At 31.0% G+C, this 20,118-nt stretch overlaps 1 protein-coding gene across 2 annotated transcripts in view; it reads right to left on the bottom strand.

Annotated features, from left to right (window-relative positions):
* Nucleotides 1–6,527, bottom strand: part of LOC106764775 (probable protein phosphatase 2C 76) — a 17,069-nt gene extending 10,542 nt beyond the window's left edge. Inside the window, exons 1-7 of one of the 2 annotated variants that reach the window (XM_014649162.2) lie at nt 6,198–6,527; nt 5,746–6,003; nt 4,672–4,799; nt 4,451–4,549; nt 4,061–4,219; nt 3,622–3,708; nt 1,883–1,974 (exon numbers count right to left, since the gene is read on the bottom strand). In XM_014649162.2, coding sequence (XP_014504648.1) covers nt 1,883–1,974; nt 3,622–3,708; nt 4,061–4,219; nt 4,451–4,549; nt 4,672–4,799; nt 5,746–5,990 — 810 coding nt within the window. In that variant the 5' untranslated portion in view covers nt 5,991–6,003; nt 6,198–6,527. The remainder of the gene's footprint in view (nt 1–1,882; nt 1,975–3,621; nt 3,709–4,060; nt 4,220–4,450; nt 4,550–4,671; nt 4,800–5,745; nt 6,004–6,197) is intronic. The other variant, XM_014649163.2, reaches the window with a different exon arrangement.
* Nucleotides 6,528–20,118: the final 13,591 nt, after the last annotated feature.

The following is a 20,118-nucleotide window of genomic DNA, read 5'->3' as shown; positions in this document are numbered from 1 at the left end:
TGTTTTAATTTGAGATAATATCTTTTAGAATCTTCCTAATTAGAGAAAATAGATACATAATCTTTTATTTTATTTTATTTTTTCAAGATTTCCTAGTTTTCCTATTTCCCTTTTTAGGAGAATTAGATTACTACAAATAAAGGATATCATGATGTATTTTTTATGATTCGAATAATAAATCAGTATTATTTTCCACAGTTATCCCAAGTAGTGATAAAGTGCCAACTAAAACAATATCTTGCTCCACAACTTGGGACAAAAGATCATGAACACTTGATACATTCCCTTGGTATAGAAGTTTCAATCCAAGGATGTTTTAGTCATATCTTAAGGAAATATGCTCTGAAAATCTAGAAGAAACAGGGATGTTAAACGCTAAGCCTATGAACACATCAATAGATTTGAGTGAAAGTTGTAACTAACCAAGAAGGGTCGTATAGACCCTAGGAGATACGCTTACAGTAAGCTAAATGTTGTAATATGGGATAATATCTATAGGATCTTACTAATTAGAGGAAGATTGATACATAATATTTTATTTTATTTTATTTTTCCCTAGGTTTCCTAGTTTCCCTATTTCCCTTTTTAGGAAAACTAGATTATTACAAATAGAAGGTTTGAGAATGTATTTCTTATGATTTGAGAATAATAATAAGTCTCATTTTCAACTCTAAATTGTGACACGTCTCTAATGTTGTCAAGATCATTGGGATGCAGTCCAAAGATCCTAAAATGTATAAGATAAGGAAAATACCTACATTAGGTATTTTAACACCGACAAGGCAGGGTCTAAAATAAAATAGAGCACTACTTTCAACAGATGGAGGTAATTTAATATCATGGAAAAGTAATGAAATGTGGTGACAATATTAAGTGCAAAAGTAAAATACAAGGCAATGACATTAGTCACTTCTGAGCTCATATGGCTAAAGAAAATCCACAAATAGCTTAAATTAGAAGAAAATTCCAAAATGCACCTTATGTGTGACGACCAGGTAGCATTGACATTGTTTCTAGTTCTCTCTTTTGTGAGAGGACCAAGAATATTGAGGTAGATTATCATTTCACAAGAAAAATGTTCGAGCATTAAAACATCACCATATTTGTGAACTCTAGTGAACAATTAGCCCAGATATTCACCATGTATCTAAGAGGACCAAGGATGATCATATGTATAGCAAGCTGAGCAAACATGACTTACACGTTCCAGCTTGAGGAAGAGCATTATAATCATTGAAATAAGGTGGTGGGTGACCTTTTATCATTAGAATCTCTAGATTATATATGTATGTTAGGAGTATTTTTGTCTATTCATGTATCATATCTTTATTATTAAAGGATATCATATGTCCTCAATTTATTGCATTTATTTTTTCTTATTATAAATAAAGCATCCTTGCTGTCATAGAAAAACATGGTTTTAGATCAATGCCTTTCTATTTCTTATAGTTTAACTAGTGCAATGTAAAGGTTGTTGGTTTCAGTTTTTAGGGCCATGAAGTCTTACGCAACGGGCTTTTCAGTTTTTCTCTCTAAGTGTCATCTTAATCACAAGTAAAAGCCTTTTAGTAACTTCAAAATTAATAGGTGTTAAAAAGTACTTTTTAAATATGGTCATGCTTATGTAATACTAATGTAAATAGAGAACTTACTAATGTAAATAGAGAATTTAATTGCAGCTTGAAAATTTGAGTCACGACCCACTAATCTTCTTAACAAATGTTCAACCGCTAGAATTGTAATATTATTAAACTTTATCCTACCAATTTATTTCCTTGTAAAACTAGGTACTAGTTATCCAATGAAACTAATTACAATGAATCATCTTTAGCTATTAATAGACCATTAATTTTCAGATTTTCACACAATAATCAAGAATCACCTGGATCTCAGGTTCTGCTACAACAAACTGCTTCAACATACGATTTCCAAAGGCCCGAGACATTGCTAGAACCCCTCCTACCCTCCAAGTACCTGACCAGCAAAATAAGCAAAGTAAATATCACCTGCCCAAATTAATCATCCATTCCTTGGATGTTTGGCCAGCTTCTAAGGTAAAGATATAAAACATATTATTCTAAGTATAAGTTCAAAACATGTATACTACTTGCATAAATCAATTTAATGTCCAACAATACATAGGTCAACACCTACATTAACAAAATTATTTGTGGTGAAACATGGAACAAGTAATACAAAAGACCAGTAGTTTTATCCACTTTATTAAAGTCCACACATCCCCAAAACACATTGATGCATGATAGGAAAGAATGTTATCTTGCTCATATGACATCACAGAAATTTGGAGGCACCCAGAAATCCCATCATACTGAGAAAGTTTCTCTTGAAATATCATATTGGGTGTTGCCAAACAATCCAACCATGATGACCAGAAAGCCCATTACTGAAAAACCCAGAAAACCAACCCCAGCCTGCATGCAAGCGCTATTTCTTCTTCCCATTTTGATTTTGCTCCCACGCAGTCAAACCCTGCACCCCCTCTGGTGCTGATCTGCTGCCACAAAAAAGACTCGGTAATGGCAATTTGATCACTTCCCTGAGGTCATTTGCTTTGTACTGCTAGGAGACAACCTGATCAGCTTGTTTCCATAGTCTCGTATCAGCTTTATATCTGATATTCTCTTGGTGCCGATTCATCTGGGTATTTGATTTAATCAACTTCAGGCCATTTAAATACTGCATTAGTTTTCTTCTCTTTCCTACTTCTCTATGTTGCAACAGTTTGGACTGGGGTTTCAGTTCTGACACTGTTTTTGCTGCACTGAATAATTAGCTAAAGAGATCTAGGGTTGGACTGTTTTCGTTTAAAGTTGCATTTTATTTGGTGAGTTCCTTCTAAATCTAGATTTGGAGTAAAATTGCAGTGTTAGCTAGTGTAAATTTGTTACTTTACAAGTCATTTGTGACCTTATCTGTTTAAGTTTTAACTTTTATTTGGTGAATGCCTTCTATATCTAGATTTGGAGTAAAATTGCAATGTTAGCTAATGTGAGTTTGTTACTTTACATGTTATATGTCACCTTATCTGTTTTCAATTAAAGGTTTAACTAAATGTTACTAACAAGGCTGTTTTTCTTATTTTTGCATTTTAGGTATGAAAGTACGTTCCATACTATTCCATATTCCATAACAGTTACCTTCACTTTCCAATCCAATCCTATGTACGGCAATTTTGTATAGATGTTATCAATGACTTATACTTTGTTCCAAATTTACCAAAGAAAATTTAATAATAAAATCGCATCAATGAATTTATATAACTCTGTACTTATATAAGATTAAATGAGATATAGCAAAAAACTGTACAGATAAAAAGTGGGGAAAAATATGGAATATCCATCAGCAAGAACATAAATCCATGCATATCAATATTGTTTCAAGTTGCCAACATGACCACTGATCAAAAGGATCCAAGATAAAGTCAGCTCAAGCTTCCAATCTCACCATAAATTACTTGTAATCTCAATTGTGGCCATAGATAACATGGGAAACAACCCATCACCATTGTATGATACACTAAATGTGCCAGAAGCAAAACTTCAACAGCGGAACTATTTAATAAGGCCATTTATGTGCCTGAAATATAATATCTAATCTAACCTGCCCACATGACAACACCACCAGCATTCTCAATTCTCTTCCTTTCATCACTTCTATTTGGCTTATGATCCTCGGAGAGAGCAATTGCTGCCAAAAGAGAAACAATTAGTTAACAATATTACTACCAATCTTATTTGTAAAATGTATTCAAATGGAACTATAGGAGAAAATTTATCCTATGATCAGACAAATCTTTTCTGAAATGCTGCATCTTCCACGTGATCTCTGTATTTACATCATCAAGAAGCTTTCCACCAACATCACATCATTAAAATATAAACAATTCTTTTAATTTTTAAAGAGAAATATTATTAACATATTACTAAATAGTACATCAGAATTTATAAAGAATATGACAACTTAAACTTTACAATATTACAAGATAATTAATAAAAACTATAAATAGAAGATGTCATAAAATAGTAGGTTATTACTTTACCTTTACCAGCTTTTGATATTATGGTCCTAGAATCTCCAACATTAGCTACATAAAGATGGTTATCAACCAAGACTGCTGTCGAAGCTGTAGATCCATCATCCCTGAAAGTGTCCTTTTCGGCATCCAGAAAGTTAGCGTCAGTCTGTTGATATGTTTCACCTGCAAGCTCGTTGAGGTTATTATAATTACAAAAATTGGTGATGGAAGACCAAAAACATTCCTTGCAGGAATCCAGCCACAGATCACACAAGAAAAAATGACAAGCAAGAGATGGATAACCATCAAATACTTTCAACAATGTTGAAGCACACAAGAAAGAATTAATAAATTATAAACAACAGACATTACAACAAGACATTCATGACAATAATTGAGAGAAAGCGAACACACTTATAGCCAATTTGGCATCTGTCAAAAATTTTGGATGCTTCAAGAGATTATCAAAGAGATGCTCCTTCAAATACTCAGCAGCACGAGAACCACCATGACCTGTATGGAATTTTAAATATTTATTTGCATGTTACCATAATTGCATGACAGGAGAACAAATACACATATACTGAGATCAAAGAACTATTTTTTCTCCCATGCAGTCCAGCAGAAAATCTTACCATCAAATATTCCAAATAAGCATACTGATTGGTCACCAATCTTCAATGTCTTGATATCATAAAAATCTTCCATTGTTGCTCTCTTCCCCCTAAAACTTGAATACCCACAGCTAAGCCTTCCATCTTCACTGCCAAATAAAAATTTGATGAAATAAGCACCATTAGATCACAATATATATCAGCAAAAGTATAACATCATGCAACACCAAATCCAGTAAAGAAAGCAAATTAAATTGTTTATTAATGTCACTCTTCCAATGCAAGCTCTTAGTAAAATTTCACAATGATTTTTCATAGTATGGATTAATGATGGATTTAACTAAGAAAATTAAAAGGATTAGAGTGAAATAATATGAATTTAACTCCTTGATTTCAGCTTTCAAGTATAAATTACTAATATCCAGGCTTCCACCACATAATAGTATTTCCTCCCACAAAAAGAACTTGACCTTTCAAGGCACAGGGAGTTTGGTTCTATTTATAGTTTCCTATTATTTTCACTATGGCCTTCTTCTATGTTCCCCAGTCTACACCTCGTAGAAATAAGAATATTTGTTGCTTTTATTGAGCAAAAAGAAATACAGTTCAATAAGCAAAACCAAACCAGCACATGAACCAAATGATTTAAGAACCCTTTCAGGGCCTTTGAAAATCCTTCTTTGAACAATAAAGGTTATTTTGGCAGTGATATCACCTTAAAATTGTCTCTCAATCTCAGAAGTTTCCCCATTATGTTTTATAAACTAAAAGAAATGCCAATCACTTTTTTTGTTAAGGTAGTCAAGAATAGTTTTCCTTACAAGGTCAAATAAAAAGCAATTCCAAATTACCCATTCCAAACATAAAACTGTTTCTTTCAAGTCAAAGTTCTCTTCAAATAGTAAATCTAATAATCCAAGTTAGAGACTGTAGGAACTATTATGTTATAATCGCTTAACTCCAACAGCCAGTGGGGATGTTAAATATAGTACCAAGGCAACAAAGTAAACATTCCATCTATGGAATCAGAACATATATATGCCCTTTTCAAGGCGTCAGCACAAGTTGAAAGCAAGTTGTGAGAATCATATTCACCATTTCCACCCTCCACTGGCAAACCGACCATCATCATCTTTCTCCGGCATCATATCAACAAGGGGTCCAGCCCTTGACATAGAACCCGTATCAACCATCATCCCTGTAATTGTCTTGTATTCACTATTCGAAGAAAAACCACTAACTACCCGCAAACTCCTCCCAAATCCGTTGATTCTCACTCTGTTGGCGAAGGTTCCAGCTTGAACAACCAAAAAAGACCTTAAACAACTCCCGCATACCATCTACCTGATGTACCTAGCAAATCACAGGAAAAACACACAAACACTTTTAAATCCCAACAATAAATGAAATCTGATATAAAGCAAACAGAGATTAAAAAGGGGAAAAAATTAATTAAAAGGTTTCAAGTTCACAAACCACAGATAATCATAATCATCATAATTATTAATTTATACAATTATCCAATAAAAATGCAAAAGGATCAAGACCTTTTTTCAATATTGAACTCTCTAAGCTACTGTAACCATCGAAAAGTACTTCCAAAAGTAAACTCAACGTCACGGAATCAAGGATTGAATGTTCGAATTCGAATCTGGTTAAAACCGGATCGGAAAAAAAATATATGTCAGGAATTCGAATCCGGATCAAGTAAAGGAGGTTGGGAGAAGAAGCAAAGCATCTACAGATAGTATCTGTTGTGAATCTAGAATGAGAGCGAAACCCTAGAGAGAGAAAGAGAAGTTGGAAGAGAAGCACTACGTGATTTCTCAAAAAAAAGGAGAGAAAACGAGAGGAGTGGTAAAGAGAATGGAGGAAAAAAGAATAGAAACATGAGAAAAAGATAGAAATATTTTTCATCAATAAATATAAAAATTAAATAATTCCATTAATAGAACCTTCAAGTTCTATTAATTCTAATATACTTTTTAATTGTTCTTAAAGAGAAATAGTTCCTAGGTCAGTTACCAAAGGACACTTTCAATTTTGTTTTGTTTTTCTGTTGAAAATGCTCTTTCAGTGTGCAGGATTTTTTTATTATTATTTTCATTAGTGGAAACACTTGCCATGTGTTAACATTTTTAATTATAAAAATAATATAAATAAATAGTTATATAAAGAATAAATTGATAAGATAATTATTCTAATTTAAAATAATGATTATTAAAAAGATAAAATGAAAAAAAAAATATACAATATAAAGTAGTCAATAACTTAATATTAAAAATTTTAAAATTAAATTTATTCATTCATTTACTTCTCACCATTATTTAATGTAAGGTTTTTATTTATAAAAAATTATTAATAATAATAACAGTTAGTAACTTAAATATATTTTTATGTAAAATATTATATTGAAGTTTTATCGTTAAGAAGTTAACGTATTAATAAAGAAAATCATTTTAATATTGTGAAACTAGTTTGCATTTAAACTTTTGGGATTGAAACTGTGAAGTGAGTTTTGAAATTTAATTATTTGAATGTTATTGAAATTTGATTTGAAATATATTTATAAAATAGTAAATTAGTGAATAAAATATTTTAAAATTGAACGTTATTAATATTAATAATTAATATTAATAATTAATATCCGTAATTTAAATATATTTTGATCTAAAACATTAAATTTCAATCTAACATTTAAAATATTAATAATACTTTTAAGTAAAAAATTTGACAGTGCTTGTAATTTATTGATGATATCATCTACATTTATACTTTTATATTTATATAAGAGTATTTGTTTTCTTCTTTATGTTTGTTTTCCACTTTTATCTTTTTCATTATTTTTTTTCAAATTAAAATTATTATTTTACTTATAATTTATATCTATATGTATATAAAGAAAATTTTGTTTCTTTTTTTTCATATTTACTTTTCAATTTTATCCCTTAAATATTTTTTAAAATTAAAATAATTATTCTACTTATAAAGAAGATTCTTCTTTTATGTTTTACTTTTTAATTTTATCCTATAAATAATTTTTAAAATTAAAATAATTGTTTTATTAATAAAATTTTAAGGTGATAAGTTAACTTAATACAGAAATTAAATCATTTTTATATTACCTTTCTAGATTGCATTTAAACTTTTTGGGATTGAAACTGTGAACTGAGTTCTAAAATTTAATTATTTGAACGTTATTGAAAATTAATTTGAAACATATTTATAAAATAGTAAATTAGTAAAAAAATATTTAAAAAAATGAACGTTATTAATATTAATATTAATGATTAATATCAGTTATTTAAATATATATTAACTAAAACATTAAATTTCAATCTAATCATTTAAAATATCAATAATACTTTTAAGTAAATATTTTAATAGTGTTTCTAATTTACTAAATTAGTGATATTATATACAGCTATACATATAAAAAGGATTATCATTGGTCTTCACATTTATTTTTTAATTTTAATATTTAAAAAAATTAATTTAAAATAATCATTTCATTAATATTACTATTTAAGTGATTGTTTATTTAAATTTAATCATTTTTTATTTCGGTTGAATGTGAGTTTGATTTGACTTGACTAAAATTAAGTTCAAATCCATGTGGTTTAATTTAGGCATGAATTGTGTGAACTTAGAAAATGATATTTTGGAATTGAAAGTCTTTAAAATAATAAGACTCAATTATTTTAATATTAAAATGCTTAAGCATAAATATAAGTTTTATAAATGAGTTTCATTACTTATTTCTCTAGAAATCACTTTTTTCAAAATTATATTGAAGTATCTGGAAAAACACTAAAAGAGGGTTGAATAATGTTAAAGAAAAAATTTTGGCAAAGGAGACAATTTAACAGTTTTATCAATAATTGAAAAGTTTACGTAAGTTGTTAAACGTTCGACTTTTAAAATTCAATTCAAATTATAAGTTCCTTTTCGCAAATGTTTTTCAATCATTTTAATATGTTTGCGACAGTGTTGTAATAAAATTAGCTCTTAATGAAAGACGTTTGATGATCAGAGCTTTTGTAACAATTTGCAACTGCAGGATTTGTAAGAAAAGCAATTAGAAATAATAAAGCAATAAACACACGGTTGTTTTTATTCTAGTTCGCTCCACCAAACTACGTCGAGTCTCCGCTAAGAACTTAGAGGTTTCCACTATAACCTTCAATAATATTACAATCGAATATTCTCACCACTCCTGGTATCCCTAGTCACTCTAAGTAACCACCATTATACTCTGACTACAACCGAGTTTTACCCACTTCAAGTATTCTCTGACTTGTTTACCTTTCATGCAAGCACTACAAAAGATTGTATCATTAAATGATACTTTTGGTAGTCCTCTCACAAGGTCATGACATTGAAGCTTTGAGATTAATCTCATACTTGCATGTCCATAATTATCACACCATGATATTGCCTCATCTTTTATAGATATTAAACAAGAAACACTTTGAGATAGCAATTCATTTAGATTTATTTTACACAAGTTGTCTTGCCTATTTATGGTAAATACTAGCAGACCCTTATCATATAAAACTTTGCATTGGCTTTTTTCAAAAGTAACATTATAGTCGTTGTCACATAATTAACTTATGCTCAGCAGATTCTTCTTTAAGCCATCAACTAATTAGACATTATCAATAGATGGGAGAATGTTTGTACCTATCTTTCCAATTCGGATGATTTAGCCTTTCTGGTTTCCTCCAAAGGTGATTGTTCCTCCTTTCTTACTCTTTAGGCTTGGGAACATACACTTTTCTCTCATTATGTCGCGAGCATTGTTAAGCCACTAGCAAGTGTACCAGATCGTTATCAAGTAATATAATTGGTAAACCCAATATCGTTCTTCCCAAAGGACTCTTAGGCCTTACTTTTCATGTAAACAAATCGCGTAAGACTTGAGAAAAGAATTAATTTGGTAGTTATATGTAACGAACAAAAATAAACATGCAAATGCAGTTGATTCAATTGGGTTTGAGAAACTATGGATGAATGGTGTTGTTGGGGTTTACAATTTCATCTTATCCACTCTCATATATCTACTCTTCTTATTTACTTCACTTATTTATCCAATTGTCATGCAAACTTTCTAGTCTATCCTAAACCCAATTTCTTGGTGAAAAGAGCCTATTATTAATTACCGGCTTGTTATCCCTAGCCTCCCCTAGTAACCAATAATGCAATGAGATCAGAAGCAAATACAATTGACCGTCCTACCCCTATCCCTAGGCGGTATTAACATAATCAAGGAATTTCTCACCAGTTCATGACATTATCGTACGTCCACATATCGATAAAGACAAACAGCTTTTACTGAATGACTTAAACAATAAAAGCATTAAAGTACATATGAGAACCCAACAATTGATAAATAAGTATATGACAAGCATATGAAATAAATAAGAATTTGAATATATGAGAGTTTCAAAATATTACATTGTTCCCCAACAACAAAGGGTTTAGTTCACCATAATCATGGTGAAACTAGATGAAATATGATAAAAGAATGGAAGAAATAACCCTAAACTTGGTTGATTGGAGCCTAAGCATCCAAGGAACCTCCTCCAAGGTGTGTGGAATAGCTTTGGACGTTTCTCTCTGCCAAAAGAATCTCCTTCTAATTCGCACTGAGGCTATATATAAGCCCAGAAAGATAACAAAAAGATTACAGAATCTATCTAATAAAAACAGACAACCGCTCAGGCGCCTAAATTCACCGCTCAGCGGTCAGTTTTGCCGCTGAGCAGTTTCCCTCTAATCGCTCTGAGTGCTCAGTGGACCGTTCTGGCGCTCAGCGGCTCACTTGACCCTTCTTTTCATCATTTTTCTCCTTCTTTCATGGGTCTAAGTCTACCGTACTTTACTTCCATCTTTAATTCATCTAAAAACCCTACAAAACAATGTAAAACAAGCATAATATCGCTAAAACCAACTTTTGACTCTCACAAGACACAACTAAGTGTTTTACTTGATTTAAAGCTCATTCTAAGGCATAAAGGGTGTGTTTTACTATCAAATTTAAGTATGAAAATAACGGTTTTTGGACCGTTATCAAGCATCCATTGTCCAGGTACCATGACATGGTTTTCCTTTCTGTTATCAAGTAGGTCTGTAAGAGAAACTATTTTGCTTTTAAGTACTCATATTGTATTGGGTCTTTGCTTGTTAGTTGCGTGCATTTTCTTCTTCATTTTAAAATTCGATGCATCACTAGACAAATTAACAAATTTAATGTTCTTGGTTTTTTCAGCACAATTTGCATCATTCTTATTAAATCTTAAGCCTTTCTTGTAAAAGGGATGTCTATTATCTTTGAGCAGGAATCTTAAACAATTCGCTCCCCTCAAGTGTTTTGTTTAACACTTTGGTTAGAGTGTTGTTTTCATGTTTGAGAGACTCGACGCGTTTAACATCTTCAACCATAATTGTGTCCTCTTTAAGCTTATTATTTTTTTAAAAAAAATTCCCTTTTATTCTTTCTGAATCAAATAACTTTTTCTTTGATATTGCTAACATTTTGTTTGAGAGATGTCACATCATCCTTGGAAGATGTTACTTTTTCTTTTAAAGCACTATTTTCTTCTAAAAGTTGTTTGCTTTATTTTTGCAAAAGTTTGTTTGTGTTAGACAATTTGGAAGAGTGTGAAAGCAATTCATAATATGCATGAATGACAGAGTACAAGTTATAAAAGTATATCTCTTCATTAGAGTCACCTGATGAGCATTCAACGTTTCTTGCCACGAGGCACAATTTTTCTTCTTCTTCGTCAGAGGTGTCCATATCTTCTCAGGTGCTCAATTGTACTTTTTTCTTATCATGTTTGGGACCAACAATTCTTCTTTTTATCTTTTCAAGATCGGGACATTCAAACTTGATGTGTCTAGATTTATTGCACTCATAACAGACTATGGTTCCTTTTAATCGTTTGTCCTTTTGATTATTTCTTGAGTTAGACCCCATGTGTTTACCCTTGAACATTGTCCCTCTTTTCCTTCTCCACATTGAGTGAAGCTTTCTGGAGATGAATGAAAGTTCTTCTTTCTCATTTTCATCCATAGAGTCTTCTTCATCATCACATTCTTGTGAGGATTCATCCGTTCCGAGAGCCTTTGTAGATATCTTTCGGTGGCCTTAATTACAATGCTCTTCTCCTTCTTTATTGAGCCATCTTGTTGAAGTTCATGCTCGTGCACCTTAAGAATTTTGACCAACTCCTCTAGACTCATGCCATCAAGATTTTTCGATGTTCTGAGCGCAATAACTTGTGGTCTCCTATGTCTAAGAAGACTGCATGGGATCTTTTCAATGAGATTGAAGTTGTCGTAGGACTTTCCTAGGGACTTAAGCTCATTAAGGATTGTTTGGAATATACTGAACATGCTTTGAATATTTTCATTTTCTATCATGGTGAATAGCTCATATTGTTTGGTTAGTAGACTAAGTTTTTTTTTTTTTTACCTTACGTGATCCTTCCAATGTTACGACTAGAGTGTCCCGCATTTCATTTGCTCCTTGATAGGCGTGAACTTTTTTGTATTCCTTTTCAGAAAGAGCACACATTAAAGAGTTATAAGCTTTGGAGTTTAGTAGGTACCTTTATATATGCTCGTCGGTCCATTTACTTCTTACAAATGGCTCTCCTTTTTCGTCAATAGGTATATAGTTGCCATTCTCGACAACATTTCACATATCAATGCGACTAGATTCAAAGAATGTTATCATTGTTTGTTTCTAGTAGTCGAACTTCTCTCCTTTGAATTGAGAATGGCGGTTAATGGCATAGCCTTCGTTTTTCATGTCTCAAGATTGTTTCCATGAGTGTTGTTAAGAACTAACCCCGTGAGGTTAGCTCTGATACCAACTGAAGTAACTAGAAAATACTAGAAGGTGGAGGGGTGAATAGTGTCGTGGAAAACTTTTCACCAAAAGGTAGTTTAACAACTTTGTTAAGGATTAAACGGTTTACATAAGTTGTCAAACACTTGATTTATAAAGTTTTGTTTGAACTGTAAGTTCAGAGATAAAATATTTTTTAATTGTTTATGCAAATCTACTACAGTGTTTTGATAAAGATAACTCTTAATAAAGATAGTGTTTGGTGGCAAGAGCTTTTATAAAAAGTGTGTTAACATGCAACTGCAGAGTTTATAAGTAAAACATTTTGCAAGGCTAAAGTAGTAAGTGTTAGAAAAGAGAAACCTTATATCTCAAACCAAGAGGGGGTGGGGGTGAATTGGTTTTAACCCTTTTTAAAATCTTTTAGAAATCTTTATGAATTCTTGAACTTGAAATCAATAATCAAAGGCAAATGAATCAACACAGATAAAAAGCAAGAGAGAAAGATCAAGACACACAATCTATACTAGTTCGACTATCACAAATCTACATCCAATCCTCCTTCAACAACCTAAGTTGAAGGGAATCCATTATAATGATTGAGTATATGAGAATACAATGACAACTTTTAATTGCACTCCTCTCACCACTCAAAATCAAAATAGTAAAACAAGAGATGAAAACACTCAATCTCTTACAAACAACTCTTCATACCTAGCCATCCTCACACAGATGTACAATCCACGGATTGATGATGAACCTTATCTTTATCACACTCTCCAAGTGCAGATTGAATCAGAACCAACATATTCCAAAGTCTTGAATGAATCTTAATGTGTAATCAACCAATGCAGCTTAGATCCTCCAAGAATGTTTGTTGAGATCACCTGTAATCAGAGCTCAATGAAAATGTTAGTATTTGAAAATTGTAACATTGTTGAAACATGTTTCAAGTCACATATATATAAGATTTTAAAATCCTATCACAGAATAATCATTATGTTAATTGCATAATTTGTTATGCTTTTTCTCTGTTTTAATATATTATCCTATGTGTGTAATTGATTATTTCATGACTTATGCCTATGACTGTTTCTTCTAACAGTCTTAATAGATTAGACTAAGTGTGTAATGGATTGGACTACGCTCTATGTTTTAATCGATTATCAAACTTATGCAATCGATTATATTAACACTTAACCACATTAGTCATCCATTTGTTATCCTTAATAGATTATCTCACTTATATAACAAATTATGGCTTTCTCTTTGTTTTAATCGGTTATGTACCTTGTATAATCGATTATAATAGAGTGATTTGCCCTTGTTAAGCTCTCTAAGTGTATTGGCTAAATCTAATAGATTACACACTTCAAGTAATCAATTATTTATACCAGAAAGTAGATTTCTAATTTATTACAAACATGATTCACTTATCATTAATGTATTCAATCATCTAGGACACACATGTTAAAGATATAAACACTTTTTACGTTATTTTGTTGTGCAAGAAAACGTTATTAATCATTTAACATTCATCATCAAAACTAAGATATAAAGAGACTAAGTTCCCCTTATAAATAGTAAGCACACAATTATTTTATATTGGTTCACTCCACTAAGTTATGTCCAGTTCTCCTCTAAGACCTCTTAGAGGATTCCACTATAATCTTCAATAAGATTACAACTGAGTAATTGCACCACTTATGGTATCACCTAGTCAATCCTATTAACCTCTATTACTTTAACTAGAACCAATTATCAACCACTCCTGGTTATGCAGTATTCTTCACCACTCTCAATATTCTTAAATGATCCCAATATTTTCCTAATCCACTCTCTAGTTGAGTTTTACCCACTTATAGTTTCCACTAGACAAACCTTGTATCAACCTGATACATTGTCTAGCTATTGTTTAACTCAACAAAGTTAATTATTAAGTGTTTGTATTCTCTTTAGAATGTGTAATTAATCAAATTTCTTACAATTTCTTAGACAATTACTTTCATAGAGAGGGTGTGTTTACAATGCAATTCAATCTAAATGACTTTTTAGAGTTTTCTTTCTTCTTACAAGTGTAAGCTTATGATTCTATGAAGCTTGAGAGTATTTTCTTTCTTTTGTATTTGATTTTCTTCTTATATGATTTCTTTTGTATTTGTATGCCTACACTCTTGATCTTCTCTTCAAGGATCTTTAATTTATAGGCGTCAAGAGAAAATATCCGTTAGATAGTGCTTGTTCTTTATCTTCATATTTTCTTAGCCTTTTTTGTAGGTAGCAATCGTACATTAAAGTCAACTTATGAGAGCAGACATTTTTTTTAGTACTTTAGCAAAAGTATATTGTACGAACTCTGTAACATGACGTTTGATGGTGAAAACATTTCGTGAATGTCTTCTTTGTCTCTAATGTCCACTTCTACATTATATATGATAGAGCATGTGGATACTTGACATAGGCAACTGCAAAAAGTAGAGTATATATCATGCAGACAAATATGTTTTTTTTCTTATCACTTTTTTTATTTTGAAACATTGTGTATTTAATACTCTTTAATGCGTGTTCGGAACAACTATTAGTTTTTCAAATTTTCTATCATTCAAACAAGATTTAAGCAGTTAAGCATTTTTGTAGAGATACCAAGCGGTTTTTAAAGGTTTCATCGTTAAATGAAAATGTTGTTTGGTACAAGGTATCGTTTGACCTGTATAGGGTTTTTACTAATAGCACTTTGTTTAGTGATCTTAGTTTGGTTCAAGAGTGTGTTTATCGAGATGACATTCAATACATGTTTCCTAAGCAATGTTAATATCTTTTAACATGCTTACCAAACACATAATTTTGTTCATTATTTTGCAAGATATAGTGAAAGCTCGTTTAATATTATTTAGCAAGGTATAATAATAGCGTGTTTACTAAAGTTTTTCTTTTAGATATTTAGATTTCATAAGGCTTTTTCATTGATATTATTTTTTACAAAGATAACATTTTGTCATATGTTCATTTATTTTATTGTTGTTTGTTAAACTTCAAAACATGTGAGAACATTAAACAGTTGAGAGTAATAAATGATCCTATCTCAAAAGATTTAACATTTCATAATTCAAAAATAATCTTGTTCGACATATATTAAGAAGATGTTTTGCAAATATAAATTGAAAAAATATATAAGAACTCTAACAAAAAAAATTAACATCGATCAAAATTGACTACAAAATATTATTAATATTTATTTAAATAATTTTTGAATTTAATAATAATTAAAATAATTTATTAAAAAAAAATTAAAAACTCATTAAATTTGAATTATCTTCTCTAAATAAATAGATTGAAATGATATCGACTCAAATTATATATGTTAAAAGTTGTGAAAACCTAAAGAAATTTCAAAATAAACCAAAAAAATAACAAAGAAGAAGGAATGAAAAAAGAAAAAAAGTTAAGGAACGATTATCGAAACGAAAGAAGAAAGAATACTACTACATAAAGTTGTGAATGAAGACGAACACAATCAAAGACTTAGGAACAAACAAGGAAAAAAAAAAGAATATTAAGACTTTAATAAATAATTTTTTTATTAACTATTTTTAGTAATTTTTTAAATCTATACGTAATATTCCTATATAATATATCTATTATCATCAACGAATTCTTTAATTATACAATGAATTATTTCTTTCTAAATGGTTTCAGTTGCAAGGTCTCAAAATTGTATATTGATTAACTCTACAAATATTATTTTTTGTAATATGTGTCACACCCTGTTTAATACCCCTCCTTAGTGGGGTACACGTGTCAGCCGTCCGGTCTTCCCTGGTAAAGTGGGAGACCAACTCTGCCAAGTTTTAATTCCCTTCTTCCGTGATCTGTGTGGCAGCAGCAGGAATGTTAACTTCCAGGAAGTGAAAGTCAGGTGGCAAGCTAGGAGTGGTCCGGACGTTCTAAGTGGAGGCAGTATTTAAGGTGGGATTGGAAGCCTGACGCCACTTTTCCCATGCAATCTTCTTCTTCCTCAAACTCAAACTTTCTGGAAGTCTCAAATTCTCCTCCTTCTCTCTAAAACCTCCCAACCTTCTCTCTAAAATCCTAACCAATCTACTGTTCCGATCACCATTCAGATCACGTCTGAAGACTCCTGGTGCTCGTCCCTTTCACTTGAACCGTTCGGTTTCAGTTTGCATCCGGTAAGTTCCAAAGACTTCGTTATTGACTTAAGCTTTCTCACTTCCTGCATGCATGCACCATTAAAGCTTGCATGTACCTGTAAACTATTCCTCTGAACCTACTTTTGTATTTCACTCTAGACTTTGGAAACCTTAGAAGAGGTAGTTGCTGCCAATCAACCTTAGACGTACTAGCTGGATTTAGAGGTAAGGGAAGCTTATAAAGTTTAATTATAATTTCTCTGTATGGTTTAAATGTATGCTTGATTTAATGTATGTTTGATATCTAAAGTATGTTGTTTGATTTCTTATGATTGAAATATTGTATGTTGCTGTATGAATTGTATAATAAGTATGAGTTTTAAATTCTGCATTGATAGGAATGTATAAAACTTAGAGAAAACGTGAATCTGAGATCGAAGGTCATTAGGACCGTTCGGTCCTCCCCTTTTACCGACCGGTCTGTTCAGACTGTTCGGCATAGTGAGTTTCTAAAATTCAGTTGATCTAAATTAATGTATTGTTGATAATTACTTAAGAACGTTGGTCGTAAACCAAGCGTTTGGTCTTACAAGTGTTCGGCCTTAGGCTGACACTTAAATTGTAAAATATGCAAATCTGATATTCCTTCTTTTGAAACCGTTCGGTCACTTAGTGACTGAATGGTCTAGTGAGCTTTTGTTTATTGAAATGTCCGGTTTGTGGACTAAAGTCCTTTTACCTTTTTAAAGAGTTTCTCCTTTCTTATTCCGTCTGTTTGAGAAGTGTCCGGTCCTAGACCAGCCTTCGACCATGATTTGTACTGGTTTTATAATATTCTTTGCCAAACCGTCCGGATGACTATCACTTATAGTCAATCTTTTGGGTTACGGTCTTATTCCTTTTCGGACCATTCGGCCAACCATTTGACATTCTTCTGTTATTCAGTCTCACTTTTGATTTGAATGTCCGGTCATTAATTGTGTTAAGTCTTTGGTGGATAGTTCTATTCGTTGTCGGATCAGCCGGTCAACTATTATAAATGTTCCAGGGCATCCAGTTTTAGTTCTTGTTGGACCATTCGGTCATGTATCCTTGTCTCATTCCATCTTTTATTCTATCGTTGATAATCCGATCATTTTCTTGACACCCTTCCAGGATGAAAGTAATAATGAACATATATTGAATTTGGTTGAGTAAGGGAATTCCAATGGAGGAATGTCTCATGAAGTGGTGATGATTGGTAAAGTATGAATATGGTCAGACCCAGTGTCGTCCTGATCCTGATATTCCGTGATGACGCTTTCTCAGGTAGAGAAAGGTTACTCATGTGTGGGAATGGCGGGAGGTCCGCGATCATACGAACAAATGATCGTTTGAGGACTAACCTCGGGTGGCAGCTGATAAGTAAAGGCAGCTATTACACCATACCGGGTGCTAGGGACGTCGGGCTACGTGGTTCATACCGTCCGGACAGTGTCTTAGTGGTCGGTCATAAGTTGATGAACTTAGTATGCATGTGTAGTAATTGTGTGTATAACATGTTGATTTGGTTCTGTTTATTTGCTTACTTGTATGTTGAAAGGATTAATTAAATTTACATAAGCTTACCCTTATCTGTTCTGTCTTTATTTATGTTGTCGTTCGATATTTGACCGTCCGGTTATTCCCTTCATTGCAATGATCATCCTTTTGGGTGTGAGCAGAGGGTACCTTGGAGGATACCTTGGGAGCTGCTTTGGAGGACACTCTGGAGAATGCCTTACAGGCCGAGCAACCCGTGGAGGCCGTACCTGAAAGCTATGCAGACCCATCCGGCCTTTAGACTAGTTTATTTCATTTTCTGTTAACTAGCCGTCCGGTTCTGGTTTTGTAAAACCGTTCGGTATAGGAAACCTTTGTGTGGATGACCATTTGGTCAATCAATTCAGTCAAAGACCGTTCGGTCTATTTTGTAAATACTGTATTTAATCTGACTGTTGTACAGTTTTAAATTTTAATGATATTTTCCTATCTCTTTCACCTCTATGCTTATTCACTACTGTTCTTCTTTATTGTTCATGTTAACTCCTAAAATGGATTATAGCTTTGGTTATATTTATTGGGATATTACAATATATTTACATATAAATTCATGGGTATCACAAACTTACATATGAAAAAAATAAAAATGTAAGTAAAATATGTAGATAAAAACATTTTTCCTACTAATAAAAAATTGTATGTAAATATTCGTACTGAATTACACATTATAGTTTGATATCATTTCTTATAGTTTGACTATAAAGAAACACATGCTTTGATTGCTAAGATTAAAACTTTGTGTTTTTTTAATGTCTTAAATTTGATTGAATCGAATTGAAACATGTCTTTCTAAACTTTATAAAAGAAAAAATACATGTGTTGCAACTCTTAATTTTACTGATTATGATCAAATCATAATATTACTTGTTATAATTAAAACACTATAAATGTCTAAATATTTGTCAAGATTTAACTAGATTATTTATATTAAAATGTTAAAATTATATAGTCCAATTCTAACAACTTCATTTCTGTTTCAAAAAAGAATTACAACATTGTTCTAACTACACAGTCCTTTTTAATTTGTATTGATTCCTTAAAATAATTACATTTATAAATAAAAATTATTATGTATTGAAAATTGGTAACTACAACGAAAATTGCTAACTTTTATCGTATTCACTCGTAGAAAAATTCTGTTTCAAAAAAGAATTAAATCTTTTTTTCTAATACACAATCCTTTTTAATTTGTATTTATTCCTTAAAATAATTTCACTTACAAATAAAAATTATTTTTGTTTTGAAAATTGGTAGCTACAATTAAAATTAATAAGTTTATCTTATTTACTCGTAGAAAGGGTAAAAATAAATAAGTAGACATGAATTAATGTTAATAAAATACATTTAGGAAAAATATTAGTTTTAAATGATTTTATAGTGGAAATAGATTTTTAAGATGATTTTTTTAACAAATCATTTTTAATTTTTTTTAATATAAATAAACGTTATAGTTTGTTTCAAATTTTAGTTTAGGTTTTCCTTTTAAATTTCTTATTTTAATTTAAAAAAATAAAATAAATATATTTTAAAATATTTATTTTGAATATAAATCAGCATTATAGTTTGTTTCTAATTCTAGTTTGCTTTTCCTTAACAACTTTGACTTTGTTCTAAGATAATTTAGTATAGAAGACTAAGGCATATAGAAATTTATATGATACTTGTCGAGGTCTATATGTTATCTTCTGAGAGTTATATAACATCCCAATTTAGGATGTCATTAAGAATATTACCTTTTAACTTGTGAAAATTTAAATTCTTTATCATTTCAAAATATAACACGCCTATTAAAATCTTAAAATCGTTTACTAAATAAAATAAACTAAATAAAAACTAAACGTTTGATCTTTACAAATAATTATTATGAAATAAACTTAACAT

This window comes from Vigna radiata, chromosome 6, assembly GCF_000741045.1.
Source record: "Vigna radiata var. radiata cultivar VC1973A chromosome 6, Vradiata_ver6, whole genome shotgun sequence".
Lineage (NCBI taxonomy): Eukaryota > Viridiplantae > Streptophyta > Magnoliopsida > Fabales > Fabaceae > Vigna > Vigna radiata.
The sequence above is the reverse complement of the archived record's forward strand: the minus strand, read 5'-3'. Positions and strand labels throughout refer to the sequence as shown.